Source organism: Sphaerodactylus townsendi, linkage group LG04 (assembly GCF_021028975.2).
Source record: "Sphaerodactylus townsendi isolate TG3544 linkage group LG04, MPM_Stown_v2.3, whole genome shotgun sequence".
NCBI lineage: Eukaryota > Metazoa > Chordata > Lepidosauria > Squamata > Sphaerodactylidae > Sphaerodactylus > Sphaerodactylus townsendi.
The window spans coordinates 69,325,594-69,352,152 of record NC_059428.1 but is presented as its reverse complement, the minus strand read 5'-3'; the positions used below and the strand labels follow the sequence as shown (position 1 = coordinate 69,352,152).

Below are 26,559 nucleotides of genomic sequence, written 5' to 3'. Positions count from 1 at the left end.
CTGCGCTTCTCCACCAGATGAAATCACCCAGCTGCCTTTCCGCCTACGCTTCTTCACCACCGCGGCTTTGACCTCGGCGGCTTACGGATTACCTAAGCTGGTGCCAAACCCGGGAAATCTCGAACTCTCCAATTCTGCTCATTACCGTCAGCTTCGGGGAAAGTATTGCGGTACCTAAGAGATCCGCTGGATCGGGCGTGATCCAGGGACCACCATTTCATTGCATCGCCTGCCCAGCTGGATCGGCAGCATCCAGGGACTTCGAAGTCCTAGGACACTCTCTCGTCCGGACGGAACACCCGGGTGAGTATGGGAGCTTGCAAAAAGCAGGGAGCTTATGACAAGCATCGCTAACCCAGTACTAAGAAGCTTAGCGTTGAAACGCCGGGTAGGGTCCCCTGCTAAGAGAGGGAGCTGCGCTAAATTGGTCGAGGAGATTGAAGCTCACGTCCATGGTACCCGGAGGGGGGGGGTACATTGAATCTATGGCGATTGGGAAAACATCGGCGACTCTTTCACACAGAGCTCGCTACTGCCCGTCGCTAAGCTACCGACATGGAGAGACAATGTTATGTCGCCATCAGCCTGCAGACCTATGGCTCCCCTTTGCCGTAGGTCAGCCTCCTTCGATCTTTCAACTTCAATTTCACCTCCCGAATTTTCCTTCTATTCTCTAAATTGGACGCCTCGTCCTCCTTCTTCATGGCTCCCCAATGCTCCCTGCCCCTTCACATGCTGCTCGCCGCCTTCCCACCCCTTGCTCCGCTTTCATTTCTGAAGCATAGCACTTCCGGCTTCGGCGCCACTGCATTAATGGCGGTTGTTTCAGAAAACCCTCGCGAGAACGATTAACCGACGCATCTTACCCGCGTAAAAAAAAGGAAACCCTGACGGAAGATCGATACCGATATTCTCGCCTTATGCCCGTTCACTTCACGGATACCGGTGGGAGGATGGTATTGTTCGGACCGGGTTGTCGAAAATACCGCCTCTTTGCCATAATATCCTCAATCGAACTCCGCAGCGAAAAGCGATGCGGACGTGAAGTGCACCAGCCTTTATGTGAGAGAGGCATGCATAGAAGCAGTCGCAAGGGAATCACCCTAATGGTCTCGGATGACTGGAAGACCACCTTCGTCGCATGCCTTTTTGAGCTCCTGCACAATTTGTGCATCTGGGAAAGTGAGTTCCGCCAGCAGTGTATTAAGCGTAAGCTGGGGAGTTTCGTATGCATACTCGTATGGCCTACACCACCACAAGCAGCTTTGACGTGCTTCGACATGCCTTCGGCCAACCCCAACGCGATCCAGATTAAAACTCTGCCAGAGGTACTTCACCTTTACGGTCGCCTTCGGAATGCGCCTACAAGGCGCTTATCAAGGAGTCCCTAATGCTGGCCACACCTACCCAAAGGTTTCTCCACCATCCTAATAAAACCCTAAGGAGCTCCTTACCGACTCTTTGGTGAAGCAGGCTCCAGGAGGCCTCCAAGAGGCAGGTAGATAGCGAGGGAGTGCCCAAAACGAAAGCTCCTCATAAGCCTCGCCACAAAGAGAACGCTTCTCCACTGAGGTGCGTCAGAGCAATCATGGGCCTAGAGCAAAGATCCGGAACTGGCCGGACATGCTTACAAGGCTTTGCCAGGACATCGGATCCTCTGCCCACTGCTAGCCTCACTTGCGCCAGCAGCACTCTCCACATGCCAGGGACAGCTCCCCAAGGTGATTGCTTTAATTGCGTGAGCAGGTCAGGACATCTCTCCGAGAGGAGTGTAGGCAGCTCCGGGCCGGGGGGGCCTACAACCCCGAGCATGGAGGAGGGTCCTCCCCTCAAGAGGCTAAGGCCCCGAGGGCCGCCGCCAAGAACCCGATGCCCCCCTGTGCCAGAAAGGTTTCCACTTCGGAGAAGCTTGACTGCCCGTCCCGGAAACTCGCGACTGGGCATCTCCCACAGCCCAGGACCAAGGGGAAGAGTACTTCAGAGCAGGCCCAAAACACCAAGACCCACACACCCAAACCACCCCCTCACCATTGTGGCATCTCGCTTGTGTGCGCACTTCCAGCCAATCTCCTTTAAGTTCCCTCTACGCAGGTCACCTTTGCCGCCCCAACCCAATAAGGGAGCGACCCTATCCCTACCGGGATCATATTGGGCTGGAAGCGCTGCCAAAGGCCTCCCCGCCGCTGAGCAGGGATTGTTCATCATCCTCGAGTCATTGACTCCACGCGACCAGGGACTCATCCATCTCCAAGTCTGGACAAAGCATCCCGCAGGAGCTGCCCAGCCCGGGACCAAAGGCTGCCGCAGCTGGATCCTCTCTGCCCCATAAAGCCGCCTGCTGCCGACACAATAATCAGGCCACTTCAGCCCCGGTGCAGCCATCAGGGGCACAGCCAATACTACCATCGCAGGCCCGGTGGAAACACCTCCATCGGAAGCTCCCTGCCTTGTATCTGGAGCTCACCGCGGAGAGGGGTGTTCGTTCATGGGCCTCAGGTGGACACCGGCTGCCGCTGATCGCTGACCGCCATCAGAGCAGCCGAGTAGCCTCGACCAGTGGCCAACCGCGTGACCTTCGTCCGGCACATCTGGGGGGGGGTGGGGAAACAAACCGGGCGACGGAGCATCCGGGCCTCGCCACGGTCCACAGCCTAGGGCTCGAAGCGCAGCCCGACGAGTCCGCTTCCCATCGTTTCTGGACATTCCATGTCCAATCTCTTGGGAAGGGACCTCATGAGCCAGGTCAAAACTATTCTTAGTCTGGGATGGATAAACCCATCCCACAGATCATCATAGATCCTAATTGTGCCCCCTTCCGAACTCATTCTCCTCAACTTCCGCAGGGAAACTACTCCCCCCTTTCTCTCTCTTTCTTTTCCCTCTATCTTTCAACCAGCAGAGGCTGGAGGGCCACCATTGGCTGGACTGGCTCCTCACCTGGATTGTGCATCTGGGCCCGGCCCTGGTACCGTGAAAGCACTGCCAGGACAGGTTCTTAGCCCCAGATTTAAAGAGGCTGCAAGCCACTATGCCCCTGACAAACCTGTTTGGCTTGTGGCTACCATCGCCAGGGCGCTTTAGTCAAAACCGGGCCTCTTTGGCGAGTGTGGTTTCGGGCGCCAGGGCAGGCCTCCGGTCAAAGGGATGCTGCCGCGACTAAATTCACACACAAACCTGTTATTGGGGTTAGAGCGTTGCCAGCGCCTGGCGGCTGTGTAAGGCTAGTATGCTAATGGGTCAGCCTGCCTTTAAGGGAAGAAGCGGTTTCCGGGCGGCTGCAATTCCCCAAGATAATCTCGATTACAAATTAAAGCAAATTCATCTCCAGCCTCTCAGCTGCTAACCACCAAGCGTCACGGTAAGTACATTTTCCCCGCAAAGAAAGAACCCTCCCTTGTGTGTGAAATTTTACCCCTTAATCGCTTCCGATTACCCTTAGTCTCCTCGGACGGTCCATCACCCATAAAGCGTGATCCAAGCTCTTCTTTGTATTGCAAATTAAGCATGCATACCCACAATTCCCCTGCGGGTCCGCTTTTGCCCCTCCTTCTCGCCGAGGGATCGGACCTCGCTTTTGGACGCACTCCTGATGACGCTTCTGAAGCCAGCTTCCATCAGGATCGCCTACCTCTCCGCCCTTCTTCCTGTCAAACAACAATTTAAAGAAAGAGGAGTGGACGGCCCCTAGTAGACTGCATTAAAAGGCAACCCTACGCGAGGCTGCAAAATGTTTGCCTGAATAGATCCTATATCAAAACACTCAAACCTAAATAAACCTGATTTAACAAACTTTGATTTTGACCTCCCCCGCCATCGCTGACTCTCAAGCCCGCAGGACCTCGCCCCTCCCTATAACCTGGGGAAGGGGTGTGTTTCTGTCCCGCTTCCTACAGATCTCCGGGTGGATCTCCGACTTCGCCATGACAGGCCAGCCTATATGGAATGCTGAGGAAATTCCACCCCATCCCGAGATGGAACGAATCTCCTGGAGGATCCCGCCCAGCCGCCTCGACGTGGAACGCCGCCACCGGCCTTCAGACGCGGTCCAAAGATCCGGATGACCTGGGGGGGAATGTCAGCAACCGCCAGCCAAGCTTCAAAGAGTTGCTGCGTACCAGCAAGGCCACCCTCGGTGACGCCCGAGAACCTCTGTGTGCCGCCTCTCTGCAATCATCACTGCCAGCTCCAATCGACGCCACCATCCTTTGCCTGCTTCTGCCTTCCTGGGCCGTGGCAATCGGCCACCCCCAAACCGATCTAGATTTGACCAGACCAACATCTGGGAGCAATTTGCCGTCAGCTGCCAACGCTTTCAGGCCCTTCTGCCTGGGCTAGTACTCTAGGAGTCGGGAGCCTGCTAAGCTCCTGCCTGCCCGTTTGGTGGAAGCCCCTGGAGACTTCCTTTGAATGGAGTTCCGGCTTTAAGTCTCCTTCTTTATGAATGCTTCATCCATCAGTACTCATGGCTGACTGGGGACCCTGGTTGCCCAAACCCTCCCTTCGCCGGCTCTCTCCCTTTGTCACTAAGACTGCCCATAAAATCACAAATCCAACACCTGGCGCCCACATCTCCGGTAGCGCTGATGAGATCGGAACCGAATTCGGCCCATTCACCCGGTTCGCTAACTGGAGCTTCGTAACAGCACAGAGGATATTCTCTATGTAATGCCGGGGAACATCTTGCCTCTCGAAGCGGCTGGTTCTGGACTTAGCGGGGAGAGAACCTTCAACTACATCCCTTTCGCCACTCTCTGCCGGGACTCTCTGTTGCCTTTAGTCGCCTCACTATCGCTTCTGCCTCTCAGGCTCCACCCCAGGAGCCAGTCCGGCCGCCGCCGGGCCCACTCTGCCCCTCACCCTCTTGCCGAGCGAGCGCGTTGCCCTCTCCGGAAGCTGAGTTCGCCTCCCGCGACTTCCCTAGTGGGAGTCCCCGGACTCGCTTCTTACTTAACGCTTAAGACCATTGGCCGACTGGCCTGTGCCCTTCGCGATGGTCCATCAATCCCTACCTCCATTGCTCGATGCTCTGGCCTCCGAGCAGCAGGAACAATTCGCCAAGCGACCTTAGATAATCGGTACAGCTATTGATTATTTGTTGCTATTGCATCACCAAGGTTTGTGAGGAATGTACATAATATGTGTTGTTTTGAATCTTTCTGATAATTCCCATTTGATTTCATATGAAAGTCGCGTGAACTGCAAGATGTTGTATCTAGTCTGAAGTATGACGCTTCTACCCTACTGGTGGTCAGCCCTCTGGAGCTGGCTACCGGGGATGGTTGAGTGCTATTGTACAGCTCTGCATTGGCTTGATTGTGTGCCTCATTGTCGGATCTTGTTTCATCTAATAATGTATATCTAATATTGCCTGTAACATGTGTAAGAAACCCTTGACTTTCCCCTACATCGCTAGTCCAACCAAGTCCTAATGTTGCACAAGCAGCTCAGCCAGCTTGGCTAAACGGGCGAGGAGACGAAGGCCCCCCTAAATAAAGCCTCTCTAACATTTCGCCTCCCCTTCTAAATGTAAAAAAAAAAGGAGATGTAGGGATGCACTGCTGACCCAGTAGCATCGTAAAGAGGTAGAGCCGCACACCGGGCGCTTCCTACGACCTTCTGGTCGCACTGTCCCCCCCACCTCCTCATCCCCCGAGTGAGTCACAGGTCATGAACTACCCTGGCTTCACAAACCACCGGTTGTCCTGACAAAGGGACAATAATGGCTCTGCCCCCCAGGTGAGGATTAGGCCCAGACGCCGATGTTCTCTCTCCTCCTCGCGACGTAGGCAACCAGGTGTGAGATCATGCATCACATGATGATCTCTCTCAGTCCCCTCGGGCCTCTCCTCGAATTGCTCGTTGCTTGCTACACGCTCTGGAGAATTCATAATAAAAGGTGCCAGGAACCAGCATAAGAGAGTCGTCGCTGGGAACACGGACACCCGCGCTCCCGTTGCTGGCGCTCTCCACCAGATGAAATCACCGCGTCTCGTCTCGTTCTTACGCTGACCTCGCGGCACGACTACAGAGGATTGTTCAGACATGTGTGCCAACACCTGAAGTTGCACAGCCCAGACACAGATTTCCTATTTCAATGAGAACAAAGCATTTCCTGAAAGGTTATTCGTCAGTCTGCTTTCAGTCTCCTGGAAACCTTTGTTTGAATTTTAATTTATAGGTAGTTTTGAGTCTCACATTATATCCAAAAGGACTTTGCTTATTGCACACTTTGTCCTTATCATAGTTCGTAAAATGTACTTTCATTTTTACTTCCCTGATGTTTACCCTATCAAATTGTTAAGTACCTAATGAAGAGAATTTCAGAGTATTGAAGGTTTAGAAACGGCATGCAACATTTAGAAACTGCATGCAATTCAGTGATGATTTGTAAATAAACAACACAGGAAGAGCCTATGATTGAAAATTGGAAGTGGCAAATGATCATGTTGGTGCTGAACAGCCAATATAGTTTTCTATGGCAGTACTGAAGTCTATTTTTAAAAGATGTACATAATATTTAACATTGCCATTTCATCACTGTAATCAGCATGTCTCTTTATGTGCTTTCTTCAGAGATGAATTTCTTTTCAAGAAACTGCACAACTAAATTGACCCCATAGGTGGTGTGATGACCAGATTTAATAACAGCTAAAGTGCAGAGCTTGATGATCTCATTCATTAATGCATCAGCTGTTGCTTTGGATGATTAAATTTCCTTCATCCTTTTAACTGCAGGAACCTAAATCAAAGTAAAAATATTCCAATGAAAAAATGAAATGCTATATTCAGAGCCAATCACTTAGATTCAGTTTAATCATTTTGGTGGCCCAGTGAAGATAAGAATGAACATGGGAGCATCCAGTATGCTGTACCTTGTTTTAAAAGAATGATACACATGGAAGATACCAGAAAGAATAAGGCATCTTGATCCACTGAGTTTTTAGGAGCTCAACTGTTTCAGTGTGCATAGAGTTGCTCTGCCTATAGAAGTTATCCCATCAGTTTGAATGGAGGCAGCTGATCCAAGGGTCACAGATTTGCTCTCTCCATTGAAATAAATAACAGCTTGCATACGCATCAAAACCACACACTGCATCTGCTCTGAAGAATTAGCCTGCAAAGACACTTGGATTTATAGAAATCAAATAGAAAATAAAGACCAGTTATATCAACTTGACTTTTAATGTATTAGATGACATTATTATACTGCTGAAGTTTGGATAGTTTTTGAAAGTTTAAATTATCACAGGTTTTTTTACATTTTAAATTGGTGTTCAAAAATATCATTGTCATAATATATTGTGACTGTTTACCTCAACCTTTTCATTGGCTGTTTCCGCACAGCCAGAGGCAGCAGCTTCCCACTGGCATAAGCCGGTGGAGCATGGGGACCGTTTGCATAGTCCCATGTGGGCAGTCGTGATGCCGATGCTGCCAGCAGGGGTGGCTCCACACTGAGCCGCCCAGGGTGTCTGTGAGGGACTTACCTTGCTTTCCTCTGCAGCTCCAAGCAGCTGGAAAGACATATCCACACTTCCCTCCGACCCTCAGGGGTCACAGGGCAGCGTGGGCGTATCTTTCCAGCCACCCGGAGCTGCAGAGGAAGGCAAGGAAAGTCCCTCACAGATACTGGAGGGGCCAAAAATGGCCTTACGTCGGTGCGAGGTTTAAAAGCAGCGTCTTTGTGCCACTTGGGCAGGCCCAGCCTGCTGTTTGAACAGCACCCCAGGGACGGTGTTTTAACCGTCCCTAGGGCACTGTTTTCTGCCCATGCTGAAACAGCCAAAGTTACTCTCTGAGACACATTAGCTAACATGTTGATCTTTAAGGACCTTGTGAATTCAACCTTCTTAATCTTTTTACACTATTACCACTAAATGAGAACCAGTCACATTCATGCCAGTTCCTTAAGCTAAAAGGCCATCATGATCTGTCAAAAAAATCTGGTCTGTGTTTGAACTTTGTACAAAGTGACGTGGGTGGGCAGATGAGAGAGGACTTTCACAGACATGGCCCCCAGATTTCGGAATTCCCCCATAAAGAGTCCAGGTCAGCTCCTAGTCTTCGGCCTCCTGGAAGGTGATGAAGACTTCCTTACCGGTTGGCCTCAGGGAAGAGGAACACAACATAGCACTCTGGGTTTTATTTCCATTATCTTTCTCATTAGTTATGGATTTTTACTGACACTGCTACTTATAGTTTCACTGCTGAGTTGGTGATTATTTTTAACTTTTTTGATGTTACTATTAACTGCCCAATGACATGATGAAAGGTCTTTTTCTGTTGTAATTGCTCTGCTGGGAAAGATTATCCAGTTTTTAAAACAGTTTCAGGTGACTGATAGATACCTGTGGTTAAACTTAATATGATGTGCAATGAATCCACGAGAAAATAATGTGTAGTCGCTGAAGCCAGTTTGTTGACTGTTATCTGTTTAGGGCTGAATTGTTCATATGCAAAAAATGGGTCTCTGTGCATTCCTAGACATGTCCTGTATAACAAGGGGGCAATTACATCGTCAGCTTCTGAATAAGTGAGAGGTTTCTAGGCAGGTGATGTGAGGACATGGTTTAACTTGATTTGTGATCTTGCTTTAGTAAGGAGATGATGATGTTGTAGTAAGGCTGGGGAGGCCGGCCACTGATTGATTGATTGCCCCCCCTTTTTATAACATCAGTGGACACTGCCGTTCCCCCCCCTTAGGGGGTTTAGCCGCGAGACGCCATATATTGTATTGTGTTTTTGTAATTAGAACACTGTGTTTTAATGGGGTTTAGTTTTAATATGTACAGAGCTATAATTTTAATTTAATAATATGATTTTATTTTGTGCTCTGCTTGTATACTCTGTGTTCACCGCCCTGAGCCCTTCGGGGGAGGGCAGTATACAAACGTAAATAATAATAATAATAATAATAATAATAATAATAATAATAATAATAATAATAATAATAATAATAATAATATCATCCTCTTACCAGGAGCAGATATTCATAAGATAAAATTGTTTTTGTATAACAGTTTTCACAGTTTGTTTATAATATCCTCTGCAAAGCAATGCTTTTGATTAGTGATTTTTGCAAATTGCTTCTTCCTCAAAGATTTTAAGGAAATATCACAATTATTATCTTATTTTAGCCTTCCCGCCCCTACATGAGAGGTTAAACTGAACTAAGGCATTTTCCCCATGGACATAATATCCCAAGGGAAGACCGGGATCAAACATACAGAGTTGTTTGTATCTCAGTTTCTCCTTTTGCTCGGCTGCCCCTATCAGTGTGTTCAGGGTGGGAGGAAGAACTCCAGTGAATTATGCACGAGCCCCCGGTTTATTTTCATTTTCCACATGAATGTTTATGTTTATGTAGTTTACGTTCATTTACATATGGTTACGTAGATTCCTGCGCATGCACAAACATTCCCATTTTTCTGACATTCTGATTGGCTCTAGCTGTGGGGTTGGGAGAGCAGGGAATGACGCAGGAAAAATAAACCGATCTGTCTCCTGCAGTGTTTGCATGGGAACGGGATCAGCCCGGGCTTTTTCAAAAGAACTACCAATTTTATTGTTTTTTGAAAGCCACGTGATAAGGGGAATCTTGCGGTGTTGGCCTGATTTAGGGCCGGAAACCATGCAGAAGTCATGGTCGAACCGGGATGTTTCATCTCCTTATTCCAGGATATATGGTCTGTGGGTGAAACGGCTAAGTTTACGCAATGAGCTACTTATCTGAGTAGTGATTTGAAGACAAGTCTCCTCAATTAATCCAACCTTGCACCACATTGGCTTTCTTTATCTGCAAATTTTGTTCCCATTACAGTTTGGGTGGGAGGGGTGTAATTTTTTGGCAGTGTAAATGGCTAAGATTTTGCTTTCTTCTCTTTCTCCATCTTCAGTTCCCCCCAGATTTGTGGTTCAACCAAGTGATCAAGATGGGATTTATGGAAAAGCTGTCATTCTGAACTGTTCTGCAGAAGGCTATCCTGTCCCCACAATTGTTTGGAAGTACTCAAAAGGTATTTTTCACCCTCTATTGACAATGTAAGAAACGTTTGATATGGTGACAAAAAAGCCCTTTAATGCATGCATTTCTGTTATAGTATTTCCTTGTCCCCGAGTCAAGCAATGGTTTTTCATTAGCTTCACTTTTTACAAGGAAGCAAGAAGATTCCCAATGATGACTGCGGACATGATTTAAAAGCTGATTTAGTCTCATATTAGCACTAGCCCACTAAAATGTTTAACTTTTTTACAATTTTGTTGAAAAATGACTAAAGGAACTTAGGTAACAATTGCATGAAAGTGAAGAATATCACCAATCTGCTTGCTCCAGAGAATTACTTTCATGGGATTTCTCCAGAGTGTGCACTTGTGTGTCTGAGTTTCTAGGGTTGCAGGGTGCCCCCTGACAACTAGTGGGGGAGAGGTGGGTGGGATCTTACCAGGTGTGCTGGCTCACAACACCAGGCACATCATCGGTGACATGATGATATCGCTTCCAGAAGTGACATCAATGTGCTGATTCTGTCGGGGCCTAGATCTCAATTTATACTTGGTAAGAAGGCCCCCATCATCATCCAGCTGAATAGCATTGGGGGAGGGGCCCCCCAAAGCAAAAGATCCCCCGCAAGTGGCCAGGATCTGACAACCCTATCAGTCTCCCTCATGAAGCTATATACTGTAGCTATTTCTAATCTTTTAGGATAACTTTTTACATTATGGACTATGTAGTAAAATGGTCACAATTCCCTCTGTTTTACTCTGCTGTCATAATTACAGCATTCTTCTTCCTAACTAAAAGTTCACCTTTTGACTTCTTACCTTATTTCATGTAGCTCAGAGTAAATTATTTGTCTGAGCATTTTTAAATTGCATCTGGTATTCACATTCTGGATTGTTCAGGTTGTTTATGCAAAGGACTAAAGTTTGGATACTTCTTTATGCATATCCTGATTTTACTGTCATGTTTGTATTTATTAATTTTTCCCACTTATGTAATGAAAGATAATCCTGGAAAAAATTGTAATAATATTAGCATTGTAGCAATGGATTATTTCAGCCTATCTGTTACAGCTTAATGTAGAATCCACTCTGGATTCTCAGGAAAATCAAGGAGATGTAAGTGTATACAAATTTAATTTCAATGAATTTATGTGTGCTGTAATTCCTCTGGATTGCACACCTAATGATGTTGTCATTATTGTAGTATGAACCTTCTTTGAAGTAGCTGGGGCAGCCATGTTCTTACATTGTACAAACAAAAGTAACTGTCAGACAACAGTATTAATTTGTTATCTCTCTCTCTCTCTCTCTCTCTCTGTGTGTGTGTGTGTGTGTGTGTGTGTGAAATACTGTCAACTCACTTCTAACTCATGGTGACCCTATGAATCCATGTCCCATCATTAACAGCTTTGCTTATGCTTTGCAAACTGAGGGGTATGGCTTCCTTTACAGAGTCAATCCATTTCATGTTTGGTCTTCTTTTCCTCTTGCCTTTCATTTTTCCTAACATTTTCCTAACATTATTGTCTTTCAGTCCCATTTTCCCCATGGACATAATATCCCGAGGGAAAACCAGGATCAAACAGACCGGGTTGTTTGTATCTTGGTTTCTCCCTTCGCACGGCTGCTCGTCAGCACGTTCAGGCCAGGAGGAAGAACTCCAGGGAATTATGCATGCGCCTCCAGTTTATTTTCATTTTCCATATGAACGATTACGTAGTTTGTGTATGTTTACGTAGATTACGTAGATTCTGTTTTTCTGACTTTTGATTGGCTGAAGTTAAGGGGTGGGGAGAGCAGGCGGAAAAGTTGGAAAAATAAACTGGCCCATATCCTGCAGTGTTTGTATGGGAGGGGGAGCGGTGCGGGCTTTTTCAAAAGAACCGCCAATTTAATCGTTTTTTGAAAGCCGTAGGATAAGGTAAATCTCGTGGGGCAGGCCCGATTTAGGCCCGGAAGCCATGTGGAATTCATGGCCAAACTGGGATGGTTCACTTCCTTATCCCAGGATATTATGGCCATGGGAAAACGCCATTGTTCTCATGTGACCAAATTACTCTTGTGTTCTCATAATATGAGCCTTAGTTTGGTCATTTTTGTTTTTATAGAGTGAGTTCAGAGCGGATTTGATCTGGAACTCACTGATTTGTCATTTTGAGTGTCTACAGCATCAGTAAAAATCTCTCCTAATACCATATTTCAAATGAATCAACTTTCTTCCTTTCACTGTTTATTATCCAGCTTTCACATCCATACATAGTAATGAGGAATGCTATGGTATGAATTAACTTGATCTTGGTCACCAGTGTCACATCCTGACACTTGAATCTCTTGGAGCTCTTTCACAACTGCCCTTCCCAGTCTCAGTCTTCTGATTTCATGGTTGCAGTCTTTCTTTTGGTTAATGATAGAACCAAGTAACAGAAAATCTTGATCAATTTCAATTTCTTCCAGTTGAGTATTTCCAGTAGTCATTATTTTTATCTTCTTTATGTTCAGATGTTGTTCTTCTTTCACCGTTTCTAGTTTAAGCTCCATCTGTAGTCATTTCAAGTCTTCCACTATCCAGTGCCAGTAATGTGGTGTCATCTGCATATCTCAAATTATTAATATTCCTTCCACCAATTCTTCACTCTACCTTCAGCTAAATCCAATCCAGTTTTCCTTATAGTCTGCATATAGACTGTAGAGATAGGGAGCTACAATACAATGTTGTCTGAGAAGTTTGCTAGCTGGAAACCATTCTGTTTCTCCATATTCAGTCCTAACAATAGCCTATTGTCCAGACTACAGGAAGCCTCTTTAAAGTACATTAACCTCTTGTCCAGAGTACATTAAAACAATCAGATGCCATAGCACATCAATTTCCTTTAAAACCAAATCTAGCTTTTCATAATCCACACAATCTAAAGCTTTGCTACCAATATGAACACTAAGTGTGGTATTAAAAAATCTTACCATAAAGATTGACTATTAAGGAGCTGGCCAGCAAAAGTGCTCGGTGCTGTTCCTTTTTCCCAGCTCTCTTCATTCCACTTCCTCTTCATCAGATATCTTTCACTTGGTCTTCTGGTTTCTGCCTCCTCTCTTGGTGCTTCTTCAGCTTCCATTTCACACTGCTTCTTCCTCAATTTGTAGTCTCTTGATTTAGCTTCCCCCTCCTTAGTTCAATATATTGCTCTGCTGTGTGTTCGTTGATGTATTTATAACACTACTTAAGGTAAAGTAGGAAATATTACTTTTGTGAGAAATTCTGGTTTTAACCTAAACTATCTTCTTCATTCTAGACATATGCTGTGATTATTACATTTGCTATAAGAAGTCTGTTTACCAGATCCTCATATAATTTACAAACATTTTATTTTTTGCTAAAATGACCGAGAAGCCTAAAAGCTATAGACCACTTTGGTTCAAGTTTGTCAGTATTAACATGTGCTAGCTGTGTTCTGTCTTCATCAAAAAAAAATCCTCTTCTCAGCTTTCTGCCCTCCCTCTTTTATTCCCACTATAGGTGCTGGAGTCCCCCAGTTCCAGCCAATTGCCTTGAATGGGCGGATACAGCTTCTCACAAATGGCTCCTTGTTGATCAAGCATGTACTGGAGGAAGATAGTGGATACTACCTCTGCAAGGTCAGCAATGATGTGGGGGCTGACGTCAGCAAGTCCATGTACCTCACTGTTAAAAGTAAGAATTTATTTCTGATCCAAGTAATCATTATAAGTCACAAAGGTGTATCTGTCATCTCCTGTATCAAAACAATATTTTGCTTGCAACCTGTGTCACAGTTACACGTTGCTTCTCCAACATAGTCAGGTGGATGCAATGCATTAGGAGAAAAGGCCTTGTATCTTGTAGCGATCTATCTTACTTGAAAAAGTAGGGGCACAAAAAACAATCTGGTGCCAGTATATAAAAGCTCAGCCCATGGTTTTTAGGGCATCCTGGTATGTTCTCAAATGTTGGTTCTTCCCTATGTGATATGGTGGTAGTAATGGAAAGTGCCATCAAGTCACAGCTGACTTATGGCAACTAAGACAAGAGACATTCAGAGTTGGTTGCCATTGCCTAGCTCTAAGTAGGCTGAGAGAGTTCTCAGATAATTGTGACTGGCCCAAAGTCATCCAGCAGCCTTCATGTGGAGGAATGGGAAATCTATCCCAGTTCTCCAGATTACAGGACATCACTCTTATCACTATCCCCCGCTGGCTCTCTCCCCCTCCAGTGCATACTTCTGGGTATAATTATGAGACATCTTTTTGACCTGACTAATCTTGAAGAGATCAATACAATGCATATGATAAAAATTAGTAAGAAATACAAAATATGTATTGTCGAAGGCTTTCATGGCCAGAATCACTGGACTGCTGTGTGGTTTCCGAGCTGTATGGCCGTGTTCTAGCAGCATTCTCTCCTGTAGAACTCTAAACTGAATTGAATCACCTAAACTGGGCTCTACAGGCTAATGGTTACTCTACTACAGACATCAGAAGAGCTGCAAGACCAAGAACAAGCCACATGAACAAAGATAAAGAGCCATCTAGAGGGAAAGTGTTCTTACCATACATCAAGGGAACCACTGACTGCATAGGAAAACTGATGAAGAAACATAACCTACAAACAATCTACAGACCCACTAAGAAAATTCAACAGATGCTACGTTCAGCAAAGGATAAGAGGGATCCTCTAGCTACTGCAGGAGCTACCACATACCATGTAGCTGTGGACAAGTCTACATAGGGACCACCAAACGCAGCGCTCAGACAAGAATCAAAGAACATGAGTGGCACTGCAGACTATTTCAGCCAGAAAAATCAGCAATAGCAGAACACATGATAAACCAACCTGGACACAGAATATTATTTGAAAACACAGAAATTCTGGACCACTCTGACAACCACTACGTCAGACTACACAGAGAAGCCATTGAAATCCACAAGCACATGGACAATTTCAACAGGAAGGAAGAAACCGTGGAAATTAACAGAATTTGACTGCCAGTTTTGAAAAACACTAGAATCAAGACAGTGACTAATCAGCTCCACACAAACACAGGACAACTATAGATAATAGCAATCTAAGGGAACAAAGGCCAGGTTACTTCTATTCAGATGCATTCACCTATTGACCTTGCTATCTTCATTGTGACTCACATGCTACAGACTTCATTGTTACTCACATGCCAAGCTACCTCTATTCAGATGGCCTCACCTATTGACCTCACAGTATATATACTCCACTTGCAGGCGAAACGTCAGGAGAGAATGCTGCTAGAACTCAGCCATACAGCCTGGAAACCACACAGCACTCCACAAATACAAAATAAATCCTGATGAGCACTGGTTCTCCAAGTTGCTGGCCAACACTTACTGCAGTATTTTTTGGTAATGAGCTTGCCTTTACCTTAGTTGGCAGTTCTACACAGCCTTTGTCTGATCAGTGCATGCAGTTTCATGTGTGATAAAAGAGAATCTCTTATCAAATAAGAGCAGGGACCTCTCTGACAGTGAGTTACTGTTTGAATCTAAGGAAAACTCCTCTGGCTCTGTGATAACAAACATGGACATGCATCCATTCCATCCTCTTCCCTGCTCCCCAAGTGTACATGCACATACACACACTTGCATTTGTACAGTGGTTATAGCATTTGCTCTTTCAGTCCAAAATGTATTAAAGGAGTATTGGAGTTTAATATTTAGAATGCAGTCATCATAACCAATAATCATATGGTGTTCTCTAAAACTTGTCATCAAGTTTCATTCATTGCCTTTTTGTAGTATTTGCTGTTTTTCCCTGCTCATTTTTCCTAGTTGCTTATATATATTGGTTTTTCTGCTCCAGTCCTGAGGGATATCTGCACTACTGAATGCAGCAAGCCTTCAAGCTCCCTCCAGTGCAACTCACTCTGCTAGCCATTAATTGATCCCACATAATGTGTTTGCCCAGCTCTGCAAGGTCACTGTCTAACAGCTTCTCCTTGTGTTCAGAATGAGAACAGGGAGGAAACATGCCACAGGCAGTGTTTTCTAGATGACAAGGTTAGGAAGAAATAGAGTTCTCCAAAATGTGAAATGACTGACAGATTTCTTTTTAATTTATTTTGAGGGAAAACCTCCCCCTTTGTATTCCTTAACAATTAAAGGTTTTCAGGGCAAAATGTAGTGTGATAAAGCAACTGAGTAAGTAATGTGACTTAAAAAGTATAATTTACGTCACAAGAGTCTGGAAAGAAATTTACTACTCTGTAAAAGATCAATACCTCTCATCTTCCATCCTGCAACAATATATGCACCCAAATAGCTACAAGCAGAATAAATCTGTCATTGTAAAATAAGTTTTGTATAATATATGCAGAAGACATTTCATAACAGAAACACTTTGTCTACAGGTCTGTGCCCGTACTCCAGTGGTACTGCTCCCAAACTCTTCTTCTTGGGGTTTTTTTTTTTCATTTGGAGGTTCACTCCGTATCAGTCTACTATTTGATAATTCTTCTGGTGATCTAAAATGGACTGCCATAGAGGGTAACTGGAGTGTAACTTCTTTGACAGTTTACATAACAGGATGTCAGAATGATTGACATAGGGGTGCTTTTGTTGGTTTTGCTGATTTTATGTAATCTGGGTGAATTGTTTTGATAGTAATTAGCATAAAACAAACAGTAATCACATCAGCCCTTCGGAAAGGGGCCTCCATTTTTTAGTAAGTAAGTGGATGCTGTTTGAGGAATTTCAGAGGGATCGTCTTCCTTCTTCTGCTCCTATCCCCCTCCCCCATGCCATTGTTTTTATCTGACATTGCCAATTGCAGAAATGTGGGCAAGCTTCTGAATTCTGTCTGCCAGATCCTTTCACCATGCTGAATAGTGAGGGAAAGAGGAGGGAAGGAAAAAAATTGTTTCAAACGCTTATGGTGTTGAATTCCAAGTAGACATGAATCAGTGAAATAAATCTGGGTGAAAATGGTATCAAATAGCTCCTTTAACTTCTGGGAAGAAGAAAGAAAAATGGCTGCTTCCGATTAAAAATATTTTAAAAATTCATTGAGTAAATGCACCAAACAAAACAAACAAAATGCACAAGTCAACAAAACAAACAAAATGCACAAGTCACCTAAAAGGCCAAAATTAGAGGGTAAATGTGGTAGCCATCATATTAACAAAACAAGGGATATGTTTAGGGATTCCAGTCGCCAGGTGGGACCTGGGATTACACCTGATCTCCAGATCACAGAGATCAGTTCCATTGGAGAATCTGGGTGCTTTGGAGAGTGGACTCTGTGACATTATACCCCACTGAGGTCCCTATCCTCCCCAGGCTCCCTCCTGGAGTTTTCTTACTTGGATCTGGCAACCCTAGATTCATCACTGCATCATGTCTAATAGGCATTATTTTTTGTTTTTGTATTCCCTTCTATATATCGTTTTCAGAGTTCTTTGTGAAAATTACTATGTACAATATCTTCAGATTCAAGGACTGTTATAGAAGGAAGAATATCTATGGGTCAAACTCAAGAGTTTCCAAGCAGTTTGATCTGCCACAATCTCAGGGGAGTTTCTGAAGACAGGGAGAGTCTTCACAAGATCAAACTGCTGAGTCCCCCATATGACTCTGATCCAAACCATGTGACTAATTTTGTGACTCTGTACTTGTACATATGTATAGCTATACAGAACACATCCGAAATAGCAGGCTGTAGTTCACAAAAACTTCGTATCACAATAATTCTTTAGTTAGTAAACCAATAAGAAATATATTTCAGTTTACCCTTCTACTTTATTGAGCACAAGAGCAGGGACAAATTGATTATAGAGTGGTGCTGGGTGAGAAGTATTGGGATCATTGGGATGATTTTGCATTTTCTAAAAAGGTTTATGTCATTTGTCATATAACATGAAGCTTAATGTCTTCAGCCGCAAAACATAAACTAGAAAAATCCCACTACACCAGTACTGCTGGCATTAAAGAATAAAGTGTCAAATTTTAATGCAGTATTTGACAAGAATATATCTAAATGAATAAGTGTACAATAACAAAAAAGAACAAAGCCACATTCAACAGGATCAACAATCCCACATAAATAGTACAATACATATAAACAAACAAAACCTGTGTCAACACGATAGACATGTCTCTTAAAGAAGGAACTGAGTCCTAAATTACTGTCATATACTGTCCTTTGATCTTTGTGCAGTAAGCCAGAGAGCTATAGAAAACGGGGCTCCTGGTGATTGCCTATTTTGCACAATGCTTGATCACTTCATAGTGACACACAATGGCTGCCTTCTATTAGGATATCCAAGCTGAGCAGCTAATAATATAAAGTATTTAAATAAGTAAAAAAGCCCTTTATATTTCTGTTTATTTAAATACTTTATATTACAGATGACACAGATCTGTTTTCCTGAAAAAAATATGGCTGCTTTGGAGGGTGGACTCTATTGAATTATATTCAGCTGAGGCCTCTTCCCTTCCCAAACCCTTCCCTCAAACTTCACAAAATCTCCAGGATTTCCCAACCAGGAGCTGGCAAGCTAGATATGGTCCCCCCACCACCACCCATCCCCACCACCCACCTTTTATGTACAGAAACTGAAGCTGGAATTCTGTGGTTGTTTAGCAACTGCCACTGAGGGAATCTGTTACTTAAAGCAATAGGTTTTATATAATTTTGGAGTTTATTAAACCTCTCCATTTATTTTAAGTATCACATTTTTTCTGAAAACCTAGAATACTTTTCAAGTTTGCAGAAAGATCTTTCTTGCCCATTCACAGCTCCAGTCACAGAAATTAAGTATCCTCAGATTTGGCTAACAGCTAATAAAGAGAATCAGATCTTCACTTTAAAGACTAGGATCACCCTCCCCCCAGGCAAATAGAAGGTGGTAGCTGCAGTTGTATAAAATGAATAGAAGCATAAAGAATCACCTGGAATCTCAACGGTAATCAAATTCAGCCTCTAAATTTATTGCAGTCATTGACTAGTACAAAATTTACAAAACAGTGTCAAACTGAAATTAAAAGCGTATTTCCTGATTTCATTGACAGTAAAATAGTCTCATTCACAATAAAATTCATTTCTAACTTATGAGAATTCTAACATGAGAATTCAGCCAAGTGTTTCTACACTTGATGGCCAGCCCTGCATATTTAGTATAAAAAATCATCTGGAATCTCAACTGTTATCAACTTCAACTGTAATCGCCGTTGCATGCTGGTGTATAATAGCATCTTTTAATGCACCATCTGATGGGAGCTACAGGGAAATTTATGCTAAACCCTGCAAACATGAAAAAGTTTCCCTAGACACAAGCATTTGCTCTTGTTAGTATAACAGGCCCTTTTTTGTCCTAATGAGGTCCTCCCACCATGAGAGATGAACAAGCTCTGAGTGTTGTTTGCTGCCTCTTCAGACCATCCGCACAGCTTTGATTTAAGGACTTGCACTTTAATCACCCATCATGTGTCATTACCCCGACAGGCAGCAGCAGCCGGGAGATACAAACTCCAATAAATTGCATGGAAAGTCACTGAAGCGATCCTTTGTTGATTTTCTTTTACAGCTATTCAATGGCAGATCAGCTGTCATAACAACACAGTGCTCGTGGCAACAGGGCAAAATTAAACATGAAGTATGTTCAAGGTAGCTGGTAGAAAACCAGAATATCCTTTTTTTCCTATTGAATCTTATGCCCCCACCCCCAAGTAATGCTGAGCCTATGGCAGTTGGTTGAAATGAATGCTGTATCTTGGCAGGATAATTGCCAGATATACTATCATACCAATATAGGGGAAATGCTTTGGTATGCAAATGAATACTATTAATATTTTTAAAGAAAGAAACTTGCTATCCCCCTTTTTAAAAAAGCCGTGATATAATTGGGCTTTTGAACAATGGTCAACTGTTCCCACATCCTTTCTCCTTCCCCCAATAGTTTTTATGGACAAATATCGAAATGCCTGGAGAAGAAATATAAAGTGTAAAATTTCTTACTTCTGATGCAAATAAAGCAAGCTAGGAGAAATATACAAGACAGGCTCTGCAATAGCAGTTTCATCTCTTTAACTAGGGCCGTGGTGGCGAACCTTTGGCACTCCAGATGTTATGGACTACAATTCCCATCAGCCCCTTCCAGCATGGCCAGTTGGCCATGCTGGAAGGTGGGGGGTGGGGGGGGGGGGGGGTGGGGGGGGGGGGGGGTGGGGGGGGGGGGGGGTGGGGGGGGGGGGGGGTGGGGGGGGGGGGGGGTGGGGGGGGGGGGGGGTGGGGGGGGGGGGGGGTGGGGGGGGGGGGGGGTGGGGGGGGGGGGGGGTGGGGGGGGGGGGGGGTGGGGGGGGGGGGGGGTGGGGGGGGGGGGGGGTGGGGGGGGGGGGGGGTGGGGGGGGGGGGGGGTGGGGGGGGGGGGGGGTGGGGGGGGGGGGGGGTGGGGGGGGGGGGGGGTGGGGGGGGGGGGGGGTGGGGGGGGGGGGGGGTGGGGGGGGGGGGGGGTGGGGGGGGGGGGGGGTGGGGGGGGGGGGGGGTGGGGGGGGGGGGGGGTGGGGGGGGGGGGGGGTGGGGGGGGGGGGGGGTGGGGGGGGGGGGGGGTGGGGGGGGGGGGGGGTGGGGGGGGGGGGGGGTGGGGGGGGGGGGGGGTGGGGGGGGGGGGGGGTGGGGGGGGGGGGGGGTGGGGGGGGGGGGGGGTGGGGGGGGGGGGGGGTGGGGGGGGGGGGGGGTGGGGGGGGGGGGGGGTGGGGGGGGGGGGGGGTGGGGGGGGGGGGGGGTGGGGGGGGGGGGGGGTGGGGGGGGGGGGGGGTGGGGGGGGGGGGGGGTGGGGGGGGGGGGGGGTGGGGGGGGGGGGGGGTGGGGGGGGGGGGGGGTGGGGGGGGGGGGGGGTGGGGGGGGGGGGGGGTGGGGGGGGGGGGGGGTGGGGGGGGGGGGGGGTGGGGGGGGGGGGGGGTGGGGGGGGGGGGGGGTGGGGGGGGGGGGGGGTGGGGGGGGGGGGGGGTGGGGGGGGGGGGGGGTGGGGGGGGGGGGGGGTGGGGGGGGGGGGGGGTGGGGGGGGGGGGGGGTGGGGGGGGGGGGGGGTGGGGGGGGGGGGGGGTGGGGGGGGGGGGGGGTGGGGGGGGGGGGGGGTGGGGGGGGGGGGGGGTGGGGGGGGGGGGGGGTGGGGGGGGGGGGGGGTGGGGGGGGGGGGGGGTGGGGGGGGGGGGGGGTGGGGGGGGGGGGGGGTGGGGGGGGGGGGGGGTGGGGGGGGGGGGGGGTGGGGGGGGGGGGGGGTGGGGGGGGGGGGGGGTGGGGGGGGGGGGGGGTGGGGGGGGGGGGGGGTGGGGGGGGGGGGGGGTGGGGGGGGGGGGGGGTGGGGGGGGGGGGGGGTGGGGGGGGGGGGGGGTGGGGGGGGGGGGGGGTGGGGGGGGGGGGGGGTGGGGGGGGGGGGGGGTGGGGGGGGGGGGGGGTGGGGGGGGGGGGGGGTGGGGGGGGGGGGGGGTGGGGGGGGGGGGGGGTGGGGGGGGGGGGGGGTGGGGGGGGGGGGGGGTGGGGGGGGGGGGGGGTGGGGGGGGGGGGGGGTGGGGGGGGGGGGGGGTGGGGGGGGGGGGGGGTGGGGGGGGGGGGGGGTGGGGGGGGGGGGGGGTGGGGGGGGGGGGGGGTGGGGGGGGGGGGGGGTGGGGGGGGGGGGGGGTGGGGGGGGGGGGGGGTGGGGGGGGGGGGGGGTGGGGGGGGGGGGGGGTGGGGGGGGGGGGGGGTGGGGGGGGGGGGGGGTGGGGGGGGGGGGGGGTGGGGGGGGGGGGGGGTGGGGGGGGGGGGGGGTGGGGGGGGGGGGGGGTGGGGGGGGGGGGGGGTGGGGGGGGGGGGGGGTGGGGGGGGGGGGGGGTGGGGGGGGGGGGGGGTGGGGGGGGGGGGGGGTGGGGGGGGGGGGGGGTGGGGGGGGGGGGGGGTGGGGGGGGGGGGGGGTGGGGGGGGGGGGGGGTGGGGGGGGGGGGGGGTGGGGGGGGGGGGGGGTGGGGGGGGGGGGGGGTGGGGGGGGGGGGGGGTGGGGGGGGGGGGGGGTGGGGGGGGGGGGGGGTGGGGGGGGGGGGGGGTGGGGGGGGGGGGGGGTGGGGGGGGGGGGGGGTGGGGGGGGGGGGGGGTGGGGGGGGGGGGGGGTGGGGGGGGGGGGGGGTGGGGGGGGGGGGGGGTGGGGGGGGGGGGGGGTGGGGGGGGGGGGGGGTGGGGGGGGGGGGGGGTGGGGGGGGGGGGGGGTGGGGGGGGGGGGGGGTGGGGGGGGGGGGGGGTGGGGGGGGGGGGGGGTGGGGGGGGGGGGGGGTGGGGGGGGGGGGGGGTGGGGGGGGGGGGGGGTGGGGGGGGGGGGGGGTGGGGGGGGGGGGGGGTGGGGGGGGGGGGGGGTGGGGGGGGGGGGGGGTGGGGGGGGGGGGGGGTGGGGGGGGGGGGGGGTGGGGGGGGGGGGGGGTGGGGGGGGGGGGGGGTGGGGGGGGGGGGGGGTGGGGGGGGGGGGGGGTGGGGGGGGGGGGGGGTGGGGGGGGGGGGGGGTGGGGGGGGGGGGGGGTGGGGGGGGGGGGGGGTGGGGGGGGGGGGGGGTGGGGGGGGGGGGGGGTGGGGGGGGGGGGGGGTGGGGGGGGGGGGGGGTGGGGGGGGGGGGGGGTGGGGGGGGGGGGGGGTGGGGGGGGGGGGGGGTGGGGGGGGGGGGGGGTGGGGGGGGGGGGGGGTGGGGGGGGGGGGGGGTGGGGGGGGGGGGGGGTGGGGGGGGGGGGGGGTGGGGGGGGGGGGGGGTGGGGGGGGGGGGGGGTGGGGGGGGGGGGGGGTGGGGGGGGGGGGGGGTGGGGGGGGGGGGGGGTGGGGGGGGGGGGGGGTGGGGGGGGGGGGGGGTGGGGGGGGGGGGGGGTGGGGGGGGGGGGGGGTGGGGGGGGGGGGGGGTGGGGGGGGGGGGGGGTGGGGGGGGGGGGGGGTGGGGGGGGGGGGGGGTGGGGGGGGGGGGGGGTGGGGGGGGGGGGGGGTGGGGGGGGGGGGGGGTGGGGGGGGGGGGGGGTGGGGGGGGGGGGGGGTGGGGGGGGGGGGGGGTGGGGGGGGGGGGGGGTGGGGGGGGGGGGGGGTGGGGGGGGGGGGGGGTGGGGGGGGGGGGGGGTGGGGGGGGGGGGGGGTGGGGGGGGGGGGGGGTGGGGGGGGGGGGGGGTGGGGGGGGGGGGGGGTGGGGGGGGGGGGGGGTGGGGGGGGGGGGGGGTGGGGGGGGGGGGGGGTGGGGGGGGGGGGGGGTGGGGGGGGGGGGGGGTGGGGGGGGGGGGGGGTGGGGGGGGGGGGGGGTGGGGGGGGGGGGGGGTGGGGGGGGGGGGGGGTGGGGGGGGGGGGGGGTGGGGGGGGGGGGGGGTGGGGGGGGGGGGGGGTGGGGGGGGGGGGGGGTGGGGGGGGGGGGGGGTGGGGGGGGGGGGGGGTGGGGGGGGGGGGGGGTGGGGGGGGGGGGGGGTGGGGGGGGGGGGGGGTGGGGGGGGGGGGGGGTGGGGGGGGGGGGGGGTGGGGGGGGGGGGGGGTGGGGGGGGGGGGGGGTGGGGGGGGGGGGGGGTGGGGGGGGGGGGGGGTGGGGGGGGGGGGGGGTGGGGGGGGGGGGGGGTGGGGGGGGGGGGGGGTGGGGGGGGGGGGGGGTGGGGGGGGGGGGGGGTGGGGGGGGGGGGGGGTGGGGGGGGGGGGGGGTGGGGGGGGGGGGGGGTGGGGGGGGGGGGGGGTGGGGGGGGGGGGGGGTGGGGGGGGGGGGGGGTGGGGGGGGGGGGGGGTGGGGGGGGGGGGGGGTGGGGGGGGGGGGGGGTGGGGGGGGGGGGGGGTGGGGGGGGGGGGGGGTGGGGGGGGGGGGGGGTGGGGGGGGGGGGGGGTGGGGGGGGGGGGGGGTGGGGGGGGGGGGGGGTGGGGGGGGGGGGGGGTGGGGGGGGGGGGGGGTGGGGGGGGGGGGGGGTGGGGGGGGGGGGGGGTGGGGGGGGGGGGGGGTGGGGGGGGGGGGGGGTGGGGGGGGGGGGGGGTGGGGGGGGGGGGGGGTGGGGGGGGGGGGGGGTGGGGGGGGGGGGGGGTGGGGGGGGGGGGGGGTGGGGGGGGGGGGGGGTGGGGGGGGGGGGGGGTGGGGGGGGGGGGGGGTGGGGGGGGGGGGGGGTGGGGGGGGGGGGGGGTGGGGGGGGGGGGGGGTGGGGGGGGGGGGGGGTGGGGGGGGGGGGGGGTGGGGGGGGGGGGGGGTGGGGGGGGGGGGGGGTGGGGGGGGGGGGGGGTGGGGGGGGGGGGGGGTGGGGGGGGGGGGGGGTGGGGGGGGGGGGGGGTGGGGGGGGGGGGGGGTGGGGGGGGGGGGGGGTGGGGGGGGGGGGGGGTGGGGGGGGGGGGGGGTGGGGGGGGGGGGGGGTGGGGGGGGGGGGGGGTGGGGGGGGGGGGGGGTGGGGGGGGGGGGGGGTGGGGGGGGGGGGGGGTGGGGGGGGGGGGGGGTGGGGGGGGGGGGGGGTGGGGGGGGGGGGGGGTGGGGGGGGGGGGGGGTGGGGGGGGGGGGGGGTGGGGGGGGGGGGGGGTGGGGGGGGGGGGGGGTGGGGGGGGGGGGGGGTGGGGGGGGGGGGGGGTGGGGGGGGGGGGGGGTGGGGGGGGGGGGGGGTGGGGGGGGGGGGGGGTGGGGGGGGGGGGGGGTGGGGGGGGGGGGGGGTGGGGGGGGGGGGGGGTGGGGGGGGGGGGGGGTGGGGGGGGGGGGGGGTGGGGGGGGGGGGGGGTGGGGGGGGGGGGGGGTGGGGGGGGGGGGGGGTGGGGGGGGGGGGGGGTGGGGGGGGGGGGGGGTGGGGGGGGGGGGGGGTGGGGGGGGGGGGGGGTGGGGGGGGGGGGGGGTGGGGGGGGGGGGGGGTGGGGGGGGGGGGGGGTGGGGGGGGGGGGGGGTGGGGGGGGGGGGGGGTGGGGGGGGGGGGGGGTGGGGGGGGGGGGGGGTGGGGGGGGGGGGGGGTGGGGGGGGGGGGGGGTGGGGGGGGGGGGGGGTGGGGGGGGGGGGGGGTGGGGGGGGGGGGGGGTGGGGGGGGGGGGGGGTGGGGGGGGGGGGGGGTGGGGGGGGGGGGGGGTGGGGGGGGGGGGGGGTGGGGGGGGGGGGGGGTGGGGGGGGGGGGGGGTGGGGGGGGGGGGGGGTGGGGGGGGGGGGGGGTGGGGGGGGGGGGGGGTGGGGGGGGGGGGGGGTGGGGGGGGGGGGGGGTGGGGGGGGGGGGGGGTGGGGGGGGGGGGGGGTGGGGGGGGGGGGGGGTGGGGGGGGGGGGGGGTGGGGGGGGGGGGGGGTGGGGGGGGGGGGGGGTGGGGGGGGGGGGGGGTGGGGGGGGGGGGGGGTGGGGGGGGGGGGGGGTGGGGGGGGGGGGGGGTGGGGGGGGGGGGGGGTGGGGGGGGGGGGGGGTGGGGGGGGGGGGGGGTGGGGGGGGGGGGGGGTGGGGGGGGGGGGGGGTGGGGGGGGGGGGGGGTGGGGGGGGGGGGGGGTGGGGGGGGGGGGGGGTGGGGGGGGGGGGGGGTGGGGGGGGGGGGGGGTGGGGGGGGGGGGGGGTGGGGGGGGGGGGGGGTGGGGGGGGGGGGGGGTGGGGGGGGGGGGGGGTGGGGGGGGGGGGGGGTGGGGGGGGGGGGGGGTGGGGGGGGGGGGGGGTGGGGGGGGGGGGGGGTGGGGGGGGGGGGGGGTGGGGGGGGGGGGGGGTGGGGGGGGGGGGGGGTGGGGGGGGGGGGGGGTGGGGGGGGGGGGGGGTGGGGGGGGGGGGGGGTGGGGGGGGGGGGGGGTGGGGGGGGGGGGGGGTGGGGGGGGGGGGGGGTGGGGGGGGGGGGGGGTGGGGGGGGGGGGGGGTGGGGGGGGGGGGGGGTGGGGGGGGGGGGGGGTGGGGGGGGGGGGGGGTGGGGGGGGGGGGGGGTGGGGGGGGGGGGGGGTGGGGGGGGGGGGGGGTGGGGGGGGGGGGGGGTGGGGGGGGGGGGGGGTGGGGGGGGGGGGGGGTGGGGGGGGGGGGGGGTGGGGGGGGGGGGGGGTGGGGGGGGGGGGGGGTGGGGGGGGGGGGGGGTGGGGGGGGGGGGGGGTGGGGGGGGGGGGGGGTGGGGGGGGGGGGGGGTGGGGGGGGGGGGGGGTGGGGGGGGGGGGGGGTGGGGGGGGGGGGGGGTGGGGGGGGGGGGGGGTGGGGGGGGGGGGGGGTGGGGGGGGGGGGGGGTGGGGGGGGGGGGGGGTGGGGGGGGGGGGGGGTGGGGGGGGGGGGGGGTGGGGGGGGGGGGGGGTGGGGGGGGGGGGGGGTGGGGGGGGGGGGGGGTGGGGGGGGGGGGGGGTGGGGGGGGGGGGGGGTGGGGGGGGGGGGGGGTGGGGGGGGGGGGGGGTGGGGGGGGGGGGGGGTGGGGGGGGGGGGGGGTGGGGGGGGGGGGGGGTGGGGGGGGGGGGGGGTGGGGGGGGGGGGGGGTGGGGGGGGGGGGGGGTGGGGGGGGGGGGGGGTGGGGGGGGGGGGGGGTGGGGGGGGGGGGGGGTGGGGGGGGGGGGGGGTGGGGGGGGGGGGGGGTGGGGGGGGGGGGGGGTGGGGGGGGGGGGGGGTGGGGGGGGGGGGGGGTGGGGGGGGGGGGGGGTGGGGGGGGGGGGGGGTGGGGGG

The 26,559-nt window shown here is 56.1% G+C and overlaps 1 protein-coding gene across 5 annotated transcripts in view; it reads left to right on the top strand.

The window, feature by feature from the left end:
• The window catches only part of DSCAM (DS cell adhesion molecule), a 485,873-nt gene that overhangs the window by 271,319 nt on the left and 187,995 nt on the right, over positions 1–26,559 (top strand). For all 5 annotated transcript variants that reach the window (XM_048495233.1, XM_048495231.1, XM_048495232.1 and 2 more), the window contains 2 exons: positions 9,897–10,016; positions 13,514–13,687. In XM_048495233.1, coding sequence (XP_048351190.1) covers positions 9,897–10,016; positions 13,514–13,687 — 294 coding nt within the window. The remainder of the gene's footprint in view (positions 1–9,896; positions 10,017–13,513; positions 13,688–26,559) is intronic.